The 21413-nt window shown below is 42.0% G+C and overlaps 2 protein-coding genes across 7 annotated transcripts in view; one reads left to right on the top strand and one right to left on the bottom strand.

Moving 5' to 3' along the window:
- Positions 1 to 262: 262 nt before the first annotated feature.
- Positions 263 to 16294, bottom strand: MISFA (mitochondrial sheath formation associated). 2 transcript variants are annotated; one of them, XM_064576753.1, is made up of 5 exons: positions 16244 to 16294; positions 3328 to 3546; positions 2816 to 2908; positions 1023 to 1060; positions 263 to 374 (listed from the first exon to the last, which is right to left on the bottom strand). In XM_064576753.1, the coding sequence occupies exons 2-3, from the start codon at positions 3394 to 3396 to the stop codon at positions 2816 to 2818; spliced, it is 162 nt and encodes a 53-aa protein (XP_064432823.1). In that variant the 5' UTR covers positions 3397 to 3546; positions 16244 to 16294; the 3' UTR covers positions 263 to 374; positions 1023 to 1060. The 2 variants fall into 2 exon arrangements, with proteins under 2 accessions (XP_064432823.1, XP_045749989.1); XM_045894033.2 differs by lacking the exon at positions 16244 to 16294 and adding an exon at positions 12032 to 12217.
- UEVLD (UEV and lactate/malate dehyrogenase domains) overlaps positions 12220 to 21413 on the top strand; it is a 45339-nt gene continuing 36145 nt past the window's right edge. For 3 of the 5 annotated variants that reach the window (XR_010406925.1, XM_045894030.3, XM_064576751.1), the window contains exons 1-3: positions 12220 to 12399; positions 17601 to 17685; positions 19019 to 19084. Coding sequence is in view for 3 of the 5 variants with exons in the window: in XM_045894030.3 (XP_045749986.1) it covers positions 12352 to 12399; positions 17601 to 17685; positions 19019 to 19084 (199 nt within the window). In the remaining 2 variants the exon portion in view is untranslated. Of the gene's footprint in view, positions 12400 to 17600; positions 17686 to 18103; positions 18161 to 19018; positions 19085 to 21413 lie in introns of all 5 variants that reach the window. The other 2 variants (XM_064576750.1, XM_054512019.2) reach the window with 2 other exon arrangements.

Here is a 21413-nt window from a genome sequence, read left to right on the forward strand (position 1 = left end):
GGACGCAGGAGAAAGCCTATACTTGGGAACTAGGTCTAAGGAACTTTAGAGAATTTCTATCCTTAAGGATACAAAATAGGGGGCAAATTGAACGAGGTATCTTAGTCTTAATGTCAGTCTTAGAGACTGAAATGTAGGGGACCCAATCACATTCATCCACCCCAACTACCTCCCTACCCTTCATCTCCCTGTTTCGAGCTAACAGAATACCAAGTCTTCATCTTAAAAAGTACAGTAACTTTTTACATAAAATGTGACAAAATAATGTGCAATTACTTTATGTGAAACCAACAACAGGAACTGTACAGCTGGTCAGGTGAGCTTCAGAGCTGCATTACTTCACCAGGATCATCTTTGCTTATTTCCACCGGGGTCTAGGGGGGAGAAAAGTATGTCAGGTGGGCCTTACCTAGTGTTTGCTGGGGTGTGGGGATGAGGCAATTGCCCTCCTTGCTGTCCAATTCTGCCTCTTAATGCCTCTGATCCCAGTTGCCAGAGGGGTGTAGCCATGGGGGAGGTGACAAGAGGCCAAAAAAGAACAAATATCCAAGGCCTAACAGGAAGAGAGAAGATCTCTAGCACCAGAACCACTTTATCGACCACCGTTTACTCAAGGAGGGCGAGTTAGGTCTGGGTTGCTGGTGTGAGCTGATTTAAGAAATGGTACTGAAGCCTGAGCCCACAAAATGGCCCCCTGAGCACCAGACAAGGTCACCCATGTCAGACAGCTTTGACTCTGGGCCTAAGATATCTATACCTCTACACCTCTAGGTTCTTTGAAACTGAAGAATGTAAGACTAAAGACTCCTAGGAAAATATGTATAAAAGAAAGACATGAAAGACAGAGGAACTCTCAGATAGTGAATGATAATAGAAGTATGTAAGCTACCACCACTTTCTTAATAAAGAAAAGACTATTTGTTTTCTAAAGTTACTAGAGTTGGATTTTGATGCTTAGCTCATTGATCTGGGGGAATACATTCCAAAGTAGGAATAGAGAACAAAGTTGAAAGCATACTTACCCCTCCTGGGGGATACTTATATCCCTTCCACATGGTTCCTGCAATGAGAAGCAACCATAAGATAACAATCATCGTGGGGCTTCTTGCTCAGCTGGTGGTGTGTGCTGGGGAAAATGGGTGGTTCTGAAAGGTGTGGTGTTCTATCTCCTGAGCCCTGGGAACTGGGCTGTCTTCATTCAAGACCAGAGGGTGGATCGCCCAGCATGTCAGCTCCTGGCTGGAGAGCTTTGTGGTCTAGTCTGAACTGCAATGGCTCGCCATGGCCATTTTGGGGGGTAGAGCTCAGACACCAATTGTGACATCAGCTCTTGTGACCTTGGGGGAACCAGTCAGAGTGAGTAGCTATGGGACAGTTGGCCAGGATGCCTGGCCTGTTGGGGCCAAAGAACCCTAACAGAAGGGCCCTGTTCACTGGTGACCCTACGTGGTTAGGATTTAGCCAGCATCACATCTTTATTAACTCATCACCTATCAAAATATTAACTATTGGTTTTATGCAATCAGATGCAAAAAGCATTGCTATGCAAAAAACGAAACAAAACAAAAAATATCCTGGGTTAATTGGGACGATTGTCTAGGCATGCTGTGAGCAATTACTTTATATACTATTGCTAGGCTATTTGAAAAAGAAAAATCTTGCATTTTTGGAAACACCACAGTTAAACCCTCATTATGCAGGGTATGCTTCCTCACAACCTCCCTGGAAAGGGAAGAGAAGGAAGATGGGCTGTTATGCTCATTTCACAGTTGGAGAACCTGAGGCGCAGAACAGTTTCAGTGGTTTGGTCAGGATCAGGTGGCTCAGCTAAGCAAGTGCCCAGTGCCTCCATCCACAACCCCACCCCCACAAAGGTCTGAGTGGGTCACTACTCATACAGACATTCTGAGGCAGGTGGAGAGAAAAAAAAGAACCCTCATGCCTTGTTCTTAGTATCGCTGGGGTTGGGACTTGATGCCCCTGCTGTCCAGAGTAGCTTCCCAGAAAACCTGCTTCTGTAACCGGCTTATTACTAAGACTTTAAGTTTCTTTAACAGTGGGAACATCTTTGAAAAAACAGGTCTGAATGAAAGGGAGTGGGATGTGAGAACCCCAGGAGATGTTTGCTAAAAGGAGACTGTATTCATGTTTCCTAGAGGCAGGCTGGTCTAGTGGAATGAGTGTAAGAGGCTATTCGGTCCAGAGACCTAGGCTTGCATCCCAGCTTCATAAACGAGTTGGTCTGTATGGCCTTGGGTAAATAGAGGTTGTTGTCACCAGTAAATCTTTGTTCCAGTTCATTATTTTGCTTAGTTGTTAAGTAAGCATTTAGTAAATGCTTTGCATCAAATGCTTGACATGAATTCCCAAATGCAATCCTCCCAAGAATAGTAAGATACTGAGCTATCTCCATTGGGCAGATGAAGAAAGTGAAGTTTAGAGAGATTCAGCCTTCCCAAGGTCACAGAGTGAGGAGCAAAGTGAGGGCTTGAACTCATTCACGGTAACTCCAGTCTTGGGATCTGCCAAAAGGATGCTGAAAATACTCACCCAACTTCTTATAGTTTGTGAGAAAAGAAGTTAATAGACGGGAATGAAAAGAATACCTAGGAGATGTGCTTAACCAATCTTGGAACCTTGGCCTGCTGCCCAAAGCAGGGCTTGCCGTCTTCTTCCCCCACCGCATACCTCCAACCACTTCCCCTTTGACAGCGGATTGTTTCCCAGGGGGAAATAAACTCTCCACTGAGATTTCAGGGTGTTGCCGCATTCTCTGGAAAGGGAGGAGTTGAGTCCAGCAAACCTGACCACTCACTCAGAGCTGTGGGTCTTCATCCAAAGTCCAACTCCTCAGTCGCGTCTTGTTCTCCTGAACAGGCCACTTCTCTTTCCACTTCAGAGTTGGAGGCTGAGTCAGAAAGAAATTTAAAGGCAGAAGTGGTTCTCTTTGTTGGCCTAGTAGGTAACAGCCTCTGTATGACTGCAAGGGCTGTTGGGAGGTCCCGCCAATGACCACATTCCCTTTCCCACCAGCGACCACTCATCTACTTGGCCTGAAACCCCCCCTCTCCAGCAGACCCCTTATAAACTCCATAATGCTTTGAGATAAGTGCTGTTATGTAGCCAAGGGGCAGGTGGAACTTAAAGCTATCCCAAGGGGATGAGAAGTAGCCTGGGAAACTAACTTTGTTCCCATTGCATCATGACCTCTAATTAGTGGTGCGACCTCAACTATCCTTCCCCTTTGATGGGAAATCCCAGCTGGGAAGGGGAGCCAGAGCCAGGACTGACTACTACCAGGGACTCACAGGCAGGGTCATTACTTACCATGAACTCCGGAAATGCGCCCATATAACATGCAAGCCCAACAAAAAGCATCCAGCCAAGCACGATCATGACAACAAGTAAAACAATGTCTAAGACACAACTGCACAGTGAAAGACTATTCACGGAGATCTTGGCAAAGGAGTGTGCTCATGAAACCCTCAGTTGGTAGAGGTCTTGCATGTCAGTTCCAGTCCTTGGCTCCAAAGGATCCACAACGCCCTAGTGGAGAAGTTGAGAGTCTAGTAGGGCATTGTGACATCATTGGTCACATGGCCCAGACTCACATGTCAGAGAGACTGCTCCCAGACCAGTAGCTGAGCAGCAAACTAAGCTTTTTGTATGCATTCTCTTATAGCAACAATACGAAGTAGGTACTATTATCAAGCCCATTTACTAAGAAGACTGAAGCGTAGAGAGCCTAAGTGACTTACACTAGGTCACAAGGCCGATGCTCCAGATCAGGGCCAGGACTCAGAGCCCAGCTACCCGTTAGGAAGCTGGGCTCCTTAGACTACAGACAGGGATCGGTAAGGGTGTGAATGGAATAAACTGAATTCTAAGGAAATGAGACATCTCTTATTTCTGTCCCTCCAACTCATCATCTCAAGAGCTCTGTCACCACCATTTTATACCATTCTTCAATATTTTGGGGCAGTAACTCTCTGCTGGTTCTCCTCTCGTGGCCTTCAAGAAGCCACAAGAAGTCCTTTCCTTTCCTTTCCTTTTATGACTGGACTGCTTAAACAAGTGGTCCACACTTAAAGCCTTTCTTCCCAATCTCTACCTTTCTTCCATATATCACATTCTGACTTCTGGCCTCCACGCCACTACTTAGATGCTCTCAGATGTTACCAAAGATCTCCTTTTTGTCAAGTCTAATGACCTCATCCTCATCCCTTTGACCTCCCTGTACTGTCACAATGGACCCTTCCCTCCACCAGAATTCTTTCTACAGACACATGTCCCTATGTGTTATTTTGATATCCCCTTTATTTTCATTACTTGTTTTAACGATGAAAATAATAGGTGCTCATGGTAAAACATGAACCCACCTGCACACATATAAGAAAAATTTAACAATCTCCCCTCTTTTTCCCCTCAATTCCCATCCCCATGAGGTACCCAAGCCTGGTGTGTACCCTTCTACCAAAGAATCCTCCATGAGCTTGCAAACATCACTACACATATAGAGGGATATAGAGGGCTTCTTTTCAGTGTTGCTTTATTAACGGTGATCATAGTATCTATGCTACTATGCACCTTGCTTTTCTCCTGTTAACAACAATACATCATGGACATCCTCCTGGGTCAATGGACAAAAAAATCTAAACACATTCCTTTTTTTTTTAATAATAAGCTTTATTGAGGTATAAATCACATATGATAAAATTCACTCCCTTTTAGTGTGCAGTTGATGAGTTTTGAAAAATGTGTCAATCTCGTAACTACCACCACCATCAAGAGAGAGAAAAATTTCAATCATCTCAAAAAGCTCCCTGTGCCCCTTTGCAATAGGTCTCCTCCCTTGAACTCCCCGCCCCCCTGGAAACCATTTATCTGCTTTTGCATTTTCCAGAACTTCATATAAAGAGAGTTATAGGCTCACTCACTGGCTTCTTTCACTTAACATAATGCTTTTAAGACTCATCCATGTTGTACAGTAGTTTGTCCTGTTTTATTGAATGAACATATGGCCCACTGCGTGGACATTGCAGTTTATCAATTTACCTGTCAAAGAACATTTGGGTTGTTTCCAATTTGGGTTATTATGAGTTTGGATTATTATAAATCTTTGGGTACAGTTTTTTGTGTGAACGTAAGTTTTAGTTTCTCTAGGGTAAATCCCAGCAGGGGTATTTGAATCATGTGCCTGTTAAAAAAACCTTTATCACTAGTTCTCAGCAATTTTACTTTGCTGTGCCTGTGTAATTTTCTGCATGTTTCTTCTATTTGGAGTTCAATGAGCTTCTTGGAACTGTGGGTTTATGGTTTTCATCAAATTGGGAAAATATCTGCCTAATATTTCTTCAAGTATTTTTTTCTGCCTCCCTGTCCCTCTCTATGACCTCCATTACATGCGAGACCAGTAACCAGTGTGAACATGTCCCACAGCTTGCTGTGGCCCTGTTCATTTTTGAGTCTTTGTCTCTCTCTGTGTTTCATTTTGGATAGTTTCCATTGCTTTCTTTTTCAAGGTCACTCATCTTTCCCCTATAGTGTCTAATCTTCTGTGAATCCCATACAGTGAATTTTTCATTTGACATTGTATTTTTTCATCTCTTCAAGTTCAATTTGTCTTTTAAAAAATTCATTTTTTTCCACATCATGTTCATGTTTCCCTTTGCATCTTTGAGCATTTTTATAAGATTGATAATAAACATTTTAAGGACTCCATCCACATTATCTACCATCTCTATCATTTCTGGAGTTGTTTTGATGGTTGATTTTTCTTTTTGTTATGGGTGATTTTTTCCTACTTCTTTGAATGCCTGGTAACTTTTGGTTGGATGTCAACACGGTGAATTTTACAAGGCTGTCTGCTGGACTTGGCTATATTCCTTTCAGTGGTGTGGGGTTTTTTCCAGGATGTTTGGTATCAGTTTGATTCTTCAGAGGCTTGTTTTAAGATTTGTAATGGTAGGCAAAGAGCAGCTTTTACTCTGAGGATAATTATCCCCATCACTGAGCTATGACCATTCTGATGCCCACTGGGCACTCTCTCTGATGCCTATTGTGTTCAGTCTTTCAAATCTGTGGAATTTTCCACAACTCCTAGCCCTTTTGAGAGCTCCAAGAAGTGTTTGGCCTGCTGTTTCTGGGTGGTTCCTGTCCTGGCCTCATGGAGTTTTCGTATGCACAGACAAACTCAGCCAAAGACTTACAAGGACCCCTACCCCTACGGAGATCTCCAGAGTTCTCTCTCTGTGGAACCCCTTTTTCTCCAGGACCCCATCCTGCAAATTCCTGGTACTCTGGCCTCCTTTGTATTCTGCTATCTTTCTTTACAACTCTGCAAGACTAATCTTGGTTTGGGTAGCCCCATTGTGCTGCAGTCTGAAAACCACTTCCAGACAGTAGGCTGGGGCAATTGTAAGGCTCATCTCCTTTATTTCCTGTCTCTCAAAGTTCATAGGCTTGTGCTGCTGCTTGTGCAAGATCTGAAAACAATCATTTCATATATTTTGCGCAGTTTTCTACTTGTTTATGGAGAGAAGGCGACTCCTGTAGCAGTTGATCCTTCCTAGGCAGAATGCAAAGGAATCCAACTTATCCTTTTTTAATTTCTGTGTAACAGTCCACATTTATTTCCTCTTTCTCCTAATGATGACTATATCGATCAAGAGATGGAAACCACACAGTAATTTCAACAGAGAAAGTTTAATAAAGAGAATTATTAACTAGGAACAAGACATTAACTAAGGAAAAGGCAGAAAGCTCTACCTACACAGAAACAGCACATACAGGGAGCAGTTACCACCTCGAAGGCTGAGGCAAAGCACCCAAGGGAGAAACAAACTTGTAAGAGTCCCTCCCCTCCGGAGCTGAGATCCAAAACTGGTTGAAGAAGTGGTGGCCATCACCGACTGGATGGTAGAGAAATCCAATCAGCTGCAGGCCAGACCTGACAATTAGAGAATCACCAGATGCTGGTGAAATTTGCCAGGAAGTCTCCAGAGGGGCTTCTGGGAGGCTCACTGATCACTGCTGAGAATCTGCCAGCAGAATATACCAGGAAGCTACCCCGTGAGGTGCTGGTGGTAGAACTCAAGGCAAACTGTTCAGTGGCAGGGACGCCATTGAAACTCAATGGAAAACAGTCCATAGAGAGGCCACTGAAAGTCAACAGGGGTGAGCACCACTGGATAACCCCCACGTGCCGCTGGCAGCCGCAGAGCAGAACCAGGAGAAACAAAGGCACACTGGAACCAGGAAGAGAAGTTTCTTCCTCCTACAGTAGCTCCCCAAGGCCCTCTATTGCTAAAACTTAACATCATGCCCACTAGCAAGGAAAAAAGGTTTACAAGGTCCATTACAGCAGAGCAAGCAGTGAATGGTGGATTCAGAGCTGAAGGACAATGAGTTCATAAACGGCACAATGTGCATTTAGGTTTTCTCCCATTTTTTATCACCATAAACAATGCTGTGATTGTTAAACAAAATTTCTTAGAAAATTTCTTCTGAGGATTGCCAGGTTTTTACTTGTTAACCAGGAAAGCCGCAAGATGACAAAAAGAGGATGCCAGTTCAGATAGAGCATGAAAATGGAGAGGCTAGATCAAATCCTTCCAAAAAAAGAACTAGTGTAAGAAAAGAAAGCTTACAATTTCATTTCATAAGGACAAAGGATGTCTTTCAAAAGACAAAGGATGTCTGTGGCAGGATCGCCTGAGATGCAGCATACGCTGTCAGTCAGTGAACAACAACATAAGCTCCATACATCTAAGTGAAGGATACTGGTTTTTGATGCACATATTTTTTAAATTTTCATGAGGACTAATTTACTTATTTTTTTTCTTTTGTTGCCTATGCCTTGGTGTCATATCCAAGAAATCACTGCCAAGTCCGATGTCATGAAGTTTTTTCCTATGTTTCCTTCTAAAAGTTGCATTGTTTCAGGTCTTACATTGAGGTCTATGATCCATTTTGAGTTAATTTTTGTATATGGTGTTAGATAAGAGTCCAATTCATTCTTGCATATGGATATCCAGTTTTCCCAGTACCATCTGTTGAAAAGACTGGCCTTTCCCCCATTGAATGGTCTTGGCACTCTTGTCAAAAATCATATGACCATGAATGCAAGGATTTATTTCTGGGATATCTATTCTATTCCATTGGTGAGGTACTTAGAGATGTCAAAATCATAGAGACAGAAAATAGAGTGGTGAGTCGCCAGGGGCTGGGAAGAGGAAAGAGTAGGAAGGTATTATTTAATAGAAATAGAGTTTTAGTTTTAGAAGATGAAAAGCACTATGGAGATGGGTGGTAGAGATGGCGGGGCAACATTATGAATGTATTTAATGCCAGTGAACTGTACATTCAAAAATGGTTACGATGGTAAATTGTACGTTATGTGTGTTTTACCACAATAAAGAAATGGGGGAAAAGAGAAGTAAATGATAAGGACACATGTGTCTGATATTTGGAATACCAGGGGTTTCATCCCTGAACAGTATGTCTGACAGGACCAATAACTATGAAAGCAAAGAGTGTAAACAGAGTCAGAAGCAGAGCCCCAAGAAAAAAATTCCTATTTTAAACAAGCCATTCTTGTGACTTTTCTCAAGCTGCAAACAAAGATGCAGAATATACACTTTTCCCATTTCTTAGTTTGGGGATCTTTTTTTTTTTAATTAACATCTTTGTACCTGTGTCTTGGGTACTTTTATTTCGGTAAGACAAATTTCCAAAAGTAGGGTTATAGAGTCAAAGGTATGTCAGATTACATCGCCCAAAAGTTGTAGCAAATTGTGCTCCCACGGACTACATTTGAGTTTCTTAAACCAGGGTGCAAGGATGGGCTTCAGTGGATCCCTGAACATTCCTGAAATTGGACACAAAATGGACTGCATATGTTGGCATGTACATTTTTCTAGAACAGGTCTGTATCTTCCAACAGATTTTTTTCTAAAGTCTGCAACTCTAATAAGGCTGAGAACTAGTACACTATACCATCTTCTCCCTATGGCTTTGGTCACCTTACACCATTCATTCAGCAAACTTACCAAATATCAGAAGAATGAAGACATGCATAAATTCAAGCATGCTAGGCACTGGAAATACAGATATAAATGAGATTTGACAGCTATCTGTCAGGACCTTACAGTCTTTGGGGACAGAAAGAGGGGAAGAGATGGAAGTAGTCCGGTACAATAAAATATCCCAGGCAGGGCATTAAGGCATGAAGCACAGAAGACATGACATGCTTGGGGGAAAGTGAATATTTCAGCCTGGTTAGATTACAGGATGAAATAATGCCAAATTCTGGATGTGGATGCTAATCACAACTTCACACACAGGGAAGCAGCAAAATGCACAGAGAAGGAACATGGTCTCTGACACCACCTTCTGCAACAATTTAACCTTTCTGAGTCTTGGTTTCCCTATCTGTAAAATGGAGCCAATTATACCATATATCCTCTATTTTAAGGTGCATACTTTTTCACATTTCAGCTCTTTTCAAATAGATGTAAGTATTAAAATTGGTATTTATATTTAATTTTGTAACCTTTTCTCTCCCAAAACTTTGTCAATAATATATCTCTTACTCAACAGGATCTCAGAAACAAGGAAATAGGTAATACAACCCCAAACCTCAGTTTCCTCGCCAGTAGAATGATCTATCTAGGTCATAGGGTTCTGAGAAGATTAACTGTGATAAAGCACATAAAACTCTAAGCAACGTACCTTCCACACAGGAAATGATGGCTACAAACACACACACACACACACACACACAGGCATAAAGTGTTCATAGGGCCTATAAGTCATTCGTAGTGACTAAACCAGAAGAGAATGAGCTGTTTGGATGGAAGACATCTTCCATAAATGGTTCTTCCATCAAATATTGAAGAACCTTGCGAAGGCCTCACTTCTAACGTGGTGTCTTTTCCTTGATTACTGGATTTCTGACAGGGTCTGTTAGATCTTAGAGGCCCTGGAAGTCCCATCATTTCCTAGGTTTGTTTATCCGCCTGAGGTGCTCTCGGAGGCCTCTTATCTTTCAATCTTCTCCCCTCCTACCTTCTCTCCTGGCTCCCTCTCTCTCCCCACATCCAGTCTCTACAAGGCAGCAGTCAGACCTATTCTTTTAAGACTCAGTCACATTACTTCTCCGTTCAAAACCTTCCAGTGGCTTCCTCTTTCTCTCAGAGTAAAAGCCTGAGAAAGAAAAAAGCAGCCCGCAAAATCTGGGAACTGGTCTGACCCAGCCAAGAAGGTCTCCATGTTGTTAGAAGTTGACCCGGCACTCACGGCTAGGCTATGTTATTCTCCTGCTGGATAAAACAACCTCACAGAACACAAACACCAGACAGGGTCACTCAGACCATGATAAAATGAGACCAAATAAGGCCAATTCATAATTTTGTCTAAGCAGAGACAAACCAAAGGTCCCTGTGCAGCCCATGAAATACCGAACATCCTCTTCTCTCTGCTAATATGAGTGACTGCTTCTTCTTTACCAATTACTGCTTTATCCTTGCTCTAGTTTGCCCATTGTATAGATATTTATTGAGCTATCCAATCACAGAACTGTCTCTGCTTTCTGACAGCACCCAATCCAAAGTGAAGTTTCACTTCATTAAATCCTCCCCCAAGTCACCCAAAGCCCCAATCCTATAATAGGTCTTTCTCATACTCCTGGACTGAGCAGTCCCAGTGGTTCTCCACAGCATCTGCTCCCTCACTGCAAAGAGTAATCAACCCAACTTATTTAAGGGTGAGCGTTCCTGATGCTCTTCTGGCTGGACAGCATTGACAAGCCAGAGTCCCAAATGTCTACAAAGGCCCCACAGTGATTCTCAGACTTCACCATGCATTAGAATCACCAGGTTTGTCAAAAATGATCACTTGAACCACTCCTCCCCCAGAGTTTCTGACTCTGTAAGTCTGGGAATTGGGTCTTAGAATCTGTACTTCTCCCAAGTTCCAGGTGATGCTGAGGCTGTGAGTCTGGGGGCCACACTGCAAGAATCACTGCCCTAACCCATCTGTTTCTCCCTTATTTCTCTGACTTAGCCTACTTCTGTTTCCTCACCTCTTACTTCATTCTACTCCAGCCACAGTTGGCCGTTTTGAGCTCACACCTGTCTTAGGACTTTGCTTTGAATGCCCTCTAATATAGAACACTTAATCTCTCACCTCTCAAGGAGACCTACCCTGATCTCCTTATCCTGCCTTTTAAAAATTGATTCCCCACAACACTTAATTACCTTCCAGCATATGATCTAATTTATTTATTTACTATACGTATTGTTTTGCTCTCCTCCTAATAAAAGAATGACAGCCTTAGGACAACCAATATTTTTGTCTATTTTGTTCACTGCTGTATCCTCAGACCTAGAAAAAGATCTAGCAAATAGTTAATGCTCAACAAAAGTTTGTTGAATGAATAAATACCCTCTCCAGACTCTATTTTCTTCTAATTGAGTCACAGCATTCCTGCCTCTGGCTCTCCCTGTAAATACAATCATCGTCTTGCTTACCCATCCTCCTGACAGTTACAATATCCATCTTCTGCGACTTTTTAAGCCCAGTGGCCCAAATCAGGGATAAAGCAAGTAAGTAAATCACAAGTCAAGGAGACCAGACAAAGCCAGCAAATTGCATTTCTTCGTCTTCTCTATGTGGATGATCTTATCCACCAATCTACCTCTTCTCTTGTTCTCAAACTCTTTTTCTGCCCTAGCTTTTCCCTCTCTGTGCCACCAACAGTTACGGCGCCCCTCCTTTAAAAAAAAAAAAAAAAAAAGGCAACTCCTCCCGGCATGCTGCACCAACCCTCACAATCTCCCAGTTTTTCGACAATGCTCCTTCTGACTCCATTTTCCCTTTCTAGCTCCCTGAAAATTTGCTTTTGAAGTCCCGTTACCTCTTCCTTCCTAAATCTAACGATAATTTTTGGTCTTGATCTTTCTCGATACTCTGCTGAATTTAACACACCCTTCTAGAAACTCTCTTCCAAAACAGCGCGAGTTGCTTCTACCTCCTTTACTGCTTCTCCTCGGGTCCTTCCTATTCCTCTCCTTACAGATGTCCCCAAGTTTCCTTCCAGCAAGCCGGGTCGTGGCCCCGGGGCGCTAACGCTTTTCCGACCGCGCTCAGGGTCCACTCTGGGGCGCTGGTGCGACTCCCGGGCGGAGCTGCCGCTGAGCCTGGGCGTTGGACGCGGGCGGACTTTCGAGCCTGGGAAGGGGCGTGGCCTTGGGCCGCTCGGGAGGCTTGGACCTCGGCGGCCTCCGTCCAGGGGTGGGCCCGGAGGGAGGTCCACGGGCTGGAGTCGCAGAACCTGGCTCCGGGACGTGGATGGAGATGGAGTTCGACTGCGAGGCTCTCAGACGGCTACTGGGCAAGGTACGAGCAGCCCGCCGGGCCGGGTCTGGGGCGCCGGGGTGTCGGGGCCGGGCCGCCTCGTCAAGGCGTTTCCCCGGCTCGTCCCGGGGTTTGGAGCGGAGGCGGGCTGGCCTGAAGCCGGCTGCGGGGAGTGGCCCCCGGGAGGCTGCGGGTCTCTCCCTCCCGAGTCCTCAGTCCCGGGGCGGGGCCTGTGGCTCCGCCCACGACTCCGAGGCCCGCGGCCTCCACCGGGAGGGAGACTTTCTCACGCCACCAGCGTCTCTGGTTCTCAAACAGCGTCCAGCACTCGCCTGTGCCTTTAACCACGCCTTTCTCTCTGCTGCTACGGCCTGCCCCTTTTTTCTTGACTTGCCATCTCTTTTCTGAGATTCAGCTCAGATGTCACTCCCTGCAGGGTGGAATCACGCCCCTCGCTCTGCTTGCTTTCAGAAGTCTGGATTATCACGTTGTGGAGTAATTATTTTATTTACAATGATTTATTTACTCATGCGGTGTACTCACCGCAGAGACGGTGCTGTTGTGTTCCCTTCCCTAGCACTGTGCCTCACCACAGCGGAGGGGCTAAATCAGTGTGCAGTGAATTAGTGACTTGAGTAGGTATAGGAATGAAAACGGGGCTTGCAGGCCCAGAAGAGATCCTCTAAATGTTTGAAAGGTTGAGCGGGAGGCCTGACCCAGAAGTCTAACCTACATTTCTGGGGCATGACTAGCACCAGTTTCCAGGTTAGTCCGGGCTCTTGGTCCAGGCTCTGATTTCCCACCAGTGTACATTCTGAGGCAACCCCTCTCTCGCTGGCTTTCTAATTAAGTCATTCTTAATGCTTCCTTAAGACTTCTCCATGCAGAAGCCATACATGCATGCCATTTTTTTGGATTTGTCTTAGTTGGGGCAATTTGCACATCTGTGCGAGGTTATGAAGCCTCATGACTGAACGTGTTTATTTAATTGATCTGAATGATTTTATCTATTGTGACAGGTATAAATTTTGTAGGAAGAGAAGTATCATGCTTACGACTACACCCTTTGTGTCTCCTCTTCACAGAACCTCTCTATCAAGTTTTTTAATGAGGGGAGCATGATCTATTGTTCGGTGGGAAGAAATGTTAAAGTTGAGAGTAGAAAAAGAACTTTATAATTTTTCCCTCATTAGATTAGCATGAATTAAGATAATTTGAAATGATGTGGAGAATGTGGATGAATGGGACTTTTAAACACTGCTGGTGGTTAAATGGTTATTCAACCATTTTGGAGAACAATTTGGCCTTGTTAATTTGATTATGTGTGATTTATATCCCTTCTACATCTAGGCAGATACCATAGAGAACTCATAGTATATGAAGCAACAGACATTTGCAGAATTATCTATAACTAAAAATTAGAAACAACCCAAATGTGCATTAACAGAAAGAAGGGTAATTTGTTGTATATTCACACAATGGAAAACATTACTGTGTGGCAGTGAAAATGAGCTGCAACATGCCACAATACAAATGAATCTTAGAAACATTATATTGAGTGAAAAAAATTGGAAGTTAAATGCAAAATTATAATTTTATAAAGGCAACAAAATTAAAATTAAATAACAACTAAACAAACAATAGTGTGTTGTTTAGGGATACACACGCATGTGTGATAAAACCAGAAGATGAAAGCAGAGGAATGTAAATACATTTTAAAGGGAGGCAGTTGAATGGGTAAGAGGGGCATTCAGACAGATGTAATAGTATTGGAGGGGTCTGTGCTGTCTAATAGAGTATCCAGTAGCCACAAGTGGCTTTTTGTCAGAATTAGATAAAATTAAAAATTGAGTTTCTCAGTCACACCAGCCACATTTTAATTGTCAGTAGGCACATGTGGCTTGTGGCTACTATATTAGATCCCTCACATATAGATCTTTTCCATCATGGCAGAAAGTTTTTTGGACATTACTATTCTGGATCATGTGTGAGCAGGTTGATGCATGGGTGTTTATTCTTCAGAATTAGTGTATATTTGTGTGTGTGTGTGTGTATACACATATGTGTATATTCTTTAGTTTGTATTAAATATTAAGTTTAGGGGTGCCTGGGTGGCTCAGTTAAGCGTCTGACTCTTGATTTCAGCTCAGGTCATGATCTCAGGGTTGTGGGATTGAGACCCATATCAGGCTCCACACTCAGCCTTCATACTCAATGGGGACATCTGCTTGGGATTCTCTCTCTCTCCCTCTCCCCCTGCCCCTATCCCCACCCCCCGCCCCCCACCCCCGCTTGCACGTGCACATGTGCGCTCTCTGTCTCTAATAAATAAATATTTTAAAAATATAAATATTAAGTTTAGAAAAATTATCTGGTTCCCTCATTCCTATTTCAGAAGTACGTGGTTCCCACACCACTAGTTGAATTATCTTGGACAGGTAGCTTAACCTAGATTTGCTCACTCACAGAATAAGATTGGACTTGATCTGTAAGATATGTTCCAGTTAAGTTTTTTAATGAAATGATGTCACAAAGTATTCCTCAATGTGTCCTACATTTGAGCATATGTCATATAAGAGTACTTTTATACACTCTTCCTAAATATAAGTCTACTAAATAAACATAATCTAGCAGATAAAGTTAAAATTTTAATAACTTCTCAATTTTTCAGTGTTACTGACCTTTTTTTTTTTTTTAAGTAGGCTCCGTGCCCAGCATGGAGCCCAACGTGGGGCTTGAATTCACAACCCTGAGAGATCAAGACCTGTGCTGAGATCAAGAGTCCAGGGCTTCACCGACTGAGCCACCCAGGCACCCCAGTGTTACTAACTTTTGTGACAGTATAATTGCTTTGGTTTTAGAATCTCCCAGGCCACTTTTCCTCTTTAGTGACATGCCCTGCACCCTTTAAGTACATGGCATAGTCTGAGGCACGTTTCCTTAGAGAATGTTATGTAGACTTCTCTTAGGTGGTATTAGAACAGTAAGGGAATATATGCCTTAATGTTATACTAAGAAGATACTCTGTGTCATATATAGTGAAAATGATGTGAACATTTTTTTCAGGAAAGACAAAATAGGTCTTTTTTCTTTTAGGTGTCAAAAAGGCAAATCACGTATTTGACTAGTAGTGACATTTGGGTATTCAAGCCCCAAGGAAGAGAGCTTTTGCCCTGTTTTGACAAACTTTTATAGCAGTTTCGCAATTAAATCAATTCTGGTGTATATCCCTATGTAGCCATTAATCACATTCTCACGGGACATTAAAGTTAGAAAAAACAGCTTATAATTTTAAGTAGAAAACAAAATAAAAGTTGTTTTCATTCATAATAAATATTCCAGGTGACAACAGTGTAGCCTTTTGTACATTTGTGGGATGATTTCACTCACTTTTGTTTACACTGAGTCAGGGACCCTGAATCTGGGCCTCATTTCTCCCTGCTGTAGTTAATACTGATTAATTCTTAGTTTCGATGCCCACACCTATGGATCATAATTTCTTTCTGTTTCTACTCTACTCATTTAAGTCTGCCTCTTTGCTAATTCCCATCCAGTCAGCCTACATTTATCAGAGGCATACCCTGTGGGGAGATACAGAGATACAGAGATGAATAGGAGATGATTCCTGCCTTCAAGTTGTTAATAATCATAGGCTTTTTCTTTTGCCAAATTCTTTCCCATCTTAAAATGATCTCCCTTCCCTCTATAATTTTCTGTACCATTCTAGACTCTAATGTGGATTGTAGACAGCTGTTCCTGGAGGCCTTTCTCTAACTTGGATATGCTTTATGTGGATTCTTCATTTCTTGTCTGTACTTACTATTGTATATGTTTTTGTTTAATATCTCACTTTTACATGTGTTAATCGTAAGGCCCTCATACATACCTGTTGAAGTTGGTAGGTGGTGGAGCTATGTCTCCTTTGCAGATGAAAAGCTTAAGGCTCAGAGAGAGAAAACAGAATCTATTAGCAGTTACTCCCCATTTCCTCCCAATCTCCCATAACCCTAGGCACCCACTAATCTACTTTCTGCTTCATGGATTTGCCTATTCTGGATATTTCATATACAAATCATACAATATGTGGCCTTTTGTGTCTGGTTTCTTTCACTTAGCATAACGTTTTCAAGGTTCATCCATGTTGTAGTATGTATCTGTTCTTTATTCTTTTTATGGCTGAATATTCCATTTTATGGATATACACATTGTATTTATCCATTCATCAGTTGATGGACATCTGGCTTGTTTTCCTTTGCTGGCTTTTATGCATAATGCTGCTTTGAACAATCGTGCACACGTTTTTTGTATGGACATATGTTTCCCCTTTTCCTGGTTATATACCTCAGAGTGGAATTCCGGGGTCATACAGTAGCTCTGTGCTTAGTATTTCTGGATGAATGAGGAGGCAATTCACTCACCTGGATGGCAAACCCTTGAATGCTGTCTGTTCTTCCTTTGAAACCAGGATGAAGTACCAGGAGGGTTGGGAGGGAAATTTCAAGGTGTCTCAAGTGAGTGAGGTATTCAAGAATGAGACTTGGATCTTGAGCAATGGTGACGTGGGTACTCCTGTCCTATTTCTTAAGCCTTCAGGAAGTATTTGGAGGCCGTTTGATTTAGTGATGAAAGGCCCAGGTCCAGAGTTTGAGCTCTGGCTTCACTCCTTAACTTGCTACCTAACTCAGCAAGGCATTTTCATTCTTAGTCTTTGAAGAACTGCCAAACTTTTCCAAAGCAGCTGCACCATTTTCTCACTAACACTGCGGCTTGTGTATACAGGGGTCCTGATTCTCCACATCCTCTACTGTACTTGTTAATTGTCTTTTTTATTATGGCCTGTCTTTTTTTTTTTTTTTTTTACCTACTTCATGGGGTCCTTATTGAAAGGATTAAATCACATACTATTCATGCTCATAAAACTCAGAGCCCAGGGCCTAGTGCAGAGTGTTCTGTTAAAGGTTAATTGTAGGGGCACCTGGGTGGCTCAGTCGTTAAGCGTCTGCCTTCGGCTCAGGTCATGATCCCAGGGTCCTGGGATCGAGTCCCACATCGGGCTCCCTGCTCAGCGGGAAGCCTGCTTCTCCCTCTCCCACTCCCCCTGCTTGTGTTCCTGCTCTCACTGTCTCTCTCTCTTTGTCAAATAAATAAATAAATAAAATCTTTAAAAAAAAAAAAAGGTTAATTGTAATTGTTTTGCTGCGTAAAGCTTTATTTTTATTCCATTCTCACTTTTCTCTTTTCAGTACAAGTTCAGAGATCTCACTGTGGAAGAACTAAAGAATGTAAATATGTTTTTTCCACATTTCAGATATTCTATGGACACCTATGGTAAGAATCATAACCCCTCAAAGAGTTTAAATAACTTGCTCAAGTACACAGGAAGTTAGGGATGGAGTCAGGTTTGTACATATGTCTGTCTTGCCCTCCGTTCACATACGGCCTGTTCTTTTAAGTGTCTTTCTTTATCATATAGACTTAAAATGTCATTATACCGGTTAGTTCTTATTCTCATTTCTTCCATTTAGAGAAAGCGAGCCATGATGCCCTTAAACTCTCAGGCTATAGGATATAATACTGTCAATGTCCATTTTATTATTGAAGACATGTCATAATCACTTCTATTTTGGATTTTTGAATAATTTGATTAGACAATGTATATTTATACCTACAGCTTCTCTGCCACATTTCTAAGTTATTCTGTGTCCCTGAGTAATAACCCCTGTTCCACTGCTCTTTTCCATTTTAGTTTTTGCCATGGAATGATCCCTTTACCCACTGTTACCTTTCACTTATATAGTTCAAGGTAAACATTTGTGCTTATGTACCCTTTTGGCCTTGAATTTTCTGTCAGCCTGGTTTCCTCTTTTCCCTTTCTAATAGGTCATCAAATTTATTTAGAATTTTTCCTCCCACCGCCTAAATAGGATAGTTATTGAGGTACTAAGAGGACTACCTTCCGAGGCAGTTGGGTAGTTTGAAACCAGAGGTAGTGTTTTCTGTATTCAGTTCAGAGATGAGGGCATTAATTCTCCACCACTGTATCTCAGTCATTGATGGGTAAGTCGAAGTTTCAGGGACATGAAGGTGTAAAAAAGGTTGAGAATAATCGAGTTAGAGAAACCGAAGAAGATAATTAGTGATCTTCCAAAAAGGTCACTTTAAAAAATAAAGCTAACTTTTTTTCTGATTATAAAGTTATAGTCTGGTATCTGAAAGTGATTATAACTGATTTGTTACACGTGACAATTATTTAATAATATCCCCACATTTTATAATCCTAAACTTCTTAGATGTGTTTTCACATTATCGCATTTGACCCTTATGACAACTTTATAATGCAGCCTTACTATCTTTATTTTATAGACGATGAAACTGAAGGTCAAAGAGATTGAAGTAGCCAAAAGTTGCATGTGTCTGAGTGAGAAAAGTAGGCCTAGAACCTGGGATTTCTATACCAAAGCCCTGTGTGCTTTCAGCTGTCCTCTTGGCTTTCTAAGAAAACAAGATCTAGTAATTCCCCCTTGTCAACATATTTATAGATTCCTAGATGATGAACTTTAGAAATTATGTGTGCTTCTGTACGTGTGTATGTGCATGCACAAACTTTAATACTGTTTTTTCTACTTTTAAGTGCACATTTTGGGCCTCTTTTTTCTTCCAGTGTTCAAAGATAGTTCCCAGAAAGACCTGCTGAATTTCACTGGCACTATTCCTGTGATGTATCAGGGTAAGTGTGGCAGTTGAGAAAATGTGGGTATTTTGTAAAAGAGCCATTAAACAAGAACTTATATTTGTTTAGTTCTATAACTTTCTCAAAGTATTTTCACATGTATATGATCTGTACAGAACCTTACTGGATATAGCAGAATGCTGTCCTGTCTAGTCTGTGGCCTAGATTAATATCAACAAATTCAATTCAGTTCAACAAATACTTACTGGGTGTCAGTTCTGTGCCCACTACTCTGCTACGGGATAATGTACAGAGGAGGGTAAGACAGATGTTGGGGAGGAAAACCTTCCTGTGCCCTTAGCTGGACTTAGAATCAAATTGACATTAGACAGATGCAAAGGAGAAATTCAAACTGAATAGGCGTACGTATGGGGGATGCACACAGACATGAGATTCCAAAGACAGTGGGGTAACATGAAGCTTATATGAGCTAAGGAGAGGAGAGGGGCCTGTGGACACAAAAGGGAGAAAGACCATTAGCAAGAAGGAAAAGGAGATGCTTGGAAAAATAAAGGTTGCCCTATTATGCAGATAAGTTTTTTAGGTAAAGGGGAGTTTCTTTTAAGAGCTCTCTTCCTGGTAGAGACTCTTTGTTCCAGTGTAAATATAGGCATTTGAGAGGGAGGCAGAGAGCTTTTCCTCCATCTGCTGGGTTTCGATTACTTTTAACTCAAGATAATCTTTATGCCAAAGTGCCCATCTTGGGCAACCTGCCCTGGGCCCCTACACAGACATAGGCCTGCTCTTAGGGAGAGTTCTTGTTGCTTTCCATAGCAAAATGCAAGGATCACACCTTTTTCTCCATTACATCAATGTTTTGTTCCTCTCCCTTTCCGCCTGTATGATGTCCCCATTCTATGGGTGAAACTGAATCTTAGCCTAGTCAAGTGATTTACCTAAGACCACACAGCGGTATCAGGCTATAACTTGAAACTCCAGTAGGAAATTTGGGGCCATGACAGCTCAAAGAAAGCAACATATTTTCAGGTGGCCTGACAGGTTAAAATAATTGTTTGCCCCAAAAAACAAACAAAAAATCACTAGCTCCCCTATACTTAACTCTTCCTATTTGTCCAGACCTACTTCTATCAGTGTTCAACAGGACTAACCTTTCAGATAGGTATCATCATAGGTGATTGCTTATATAGTATGATGTAAAGAACACCAGCGAAGCATTGGTTCTAATATACTTCTCTGAAGGGGTTCCCTGAAATTCCACAACTAAAAATTTATTCCTCTTTTAAAATGCAAATAATCCCAGGAAGGATATTATCCAAAATCACTAATACACTGTGCTGTGTTTATAGAAAATGGCTCGATAAATATTTATTGAATGGTTGAGTTTGTTTATTTGATTACTGACTAATAAGTGAATTTGCTGGGCATACGAGAGGAGGCGCCCTGAAAAAAGGGCTGAGGAGGATCTGAAAACAAATGGTGAGAGAACAGTGGAGTTTGCTCCTTTACAAAAGATTCAGCAGTGTACTGTGGGAATACACTGCTCAAAAGACACCAAGAAGCTAAATTTTGGGGGACTTTTTTCAAAATAGATGCTTCATTACAGTAGTCCCTAGACTGTTACAAACCCTTCTTAATTTCTTCCCCTCCATGATGACTCATTGGCCGGGGTGCACTCATGTTTTATTCTGCCTCTGTTCATGTCCCACCATGACATCTCCTTTGGCACAGGAAATGCATAGGAATTCGGTTTGGTTTTTATACATAGGAATGTGGTTGGAGATGAAAGTAGATTACAGTGAGCTCTGCAGAAATTGCAGAACTGATTTTTATTTTCCTCCTTGCTCCTCTCCTGCCAAGCTCTCAGACTCTTTTCTGGCTGCCTAGAGAACCTTACTCAGACCTGTTTCCCATTACTTGTGTTCTGCATTTACTATGATTAGATGCTAGAGAGAGAGAGAGAATTATTGCCCACCCCAATGATTGATTGGTTGATTGACTCATTCCCAACTCTGACCCACCCCAATGATGTCAAGGGTAGTTACATATTAACAGAGAAGCTCATGAATTTAAGTGAATCACTGCTTAGTAGCATTTCAGTTTGAAGGACAGTGTGGGGAAGTAAGAAGAGGGCATAAAACTTTATTTTATTTTGAACTTATTTTAATATGATTGGTATGATGCCCCTCATTGGCATTCTGCATCTCCAAGAGCCAACGAGTTATTTCATTGCTTCTTACACTGGGTCTTCCAAGGTAGTAACGGTACCTGCAGTACCTTTATTTTTGCAGTACCCTCTTTTTTTTCTTTGCTTTTGAGTAGAATTATATCAATTCAGTGTGATCCACACTATTTATTTCCTGCTGAT

This window comes from Mirounga angustirostris, unplaced genomic scaffold (assembly GCF_029215605.1).
Source record: "Mirounga angustirostris isolate CCGP_5_RB_7025 unplaced genomic scaffold, mMirAng1.0.hap1 SCAF_13, whole genome shotgun sequence".
Classification (NCBI taxonomy): Eukaryota; Metazoa; Chordata; class Mammalia; order Carnivora; family Phocidae; genus Mirounga; species Mirounga angustirostris.

Coding starts and splice junctions, on each gene's coding strand:
- MISFA (XM_064576753.1), bottom strand. CDS start 3,396: ATGATCGTGCTTGGCTGGATGCTTTTTGTTGGGCTTGCATGTTATATG. Junction 2,909..3,327: donor GCGCATTTCCGGAGTTCATG/GTAAGTAATGAC, acceptor TTTCTGACTCAG/CCTCCAACTCTGAAGTGGAA.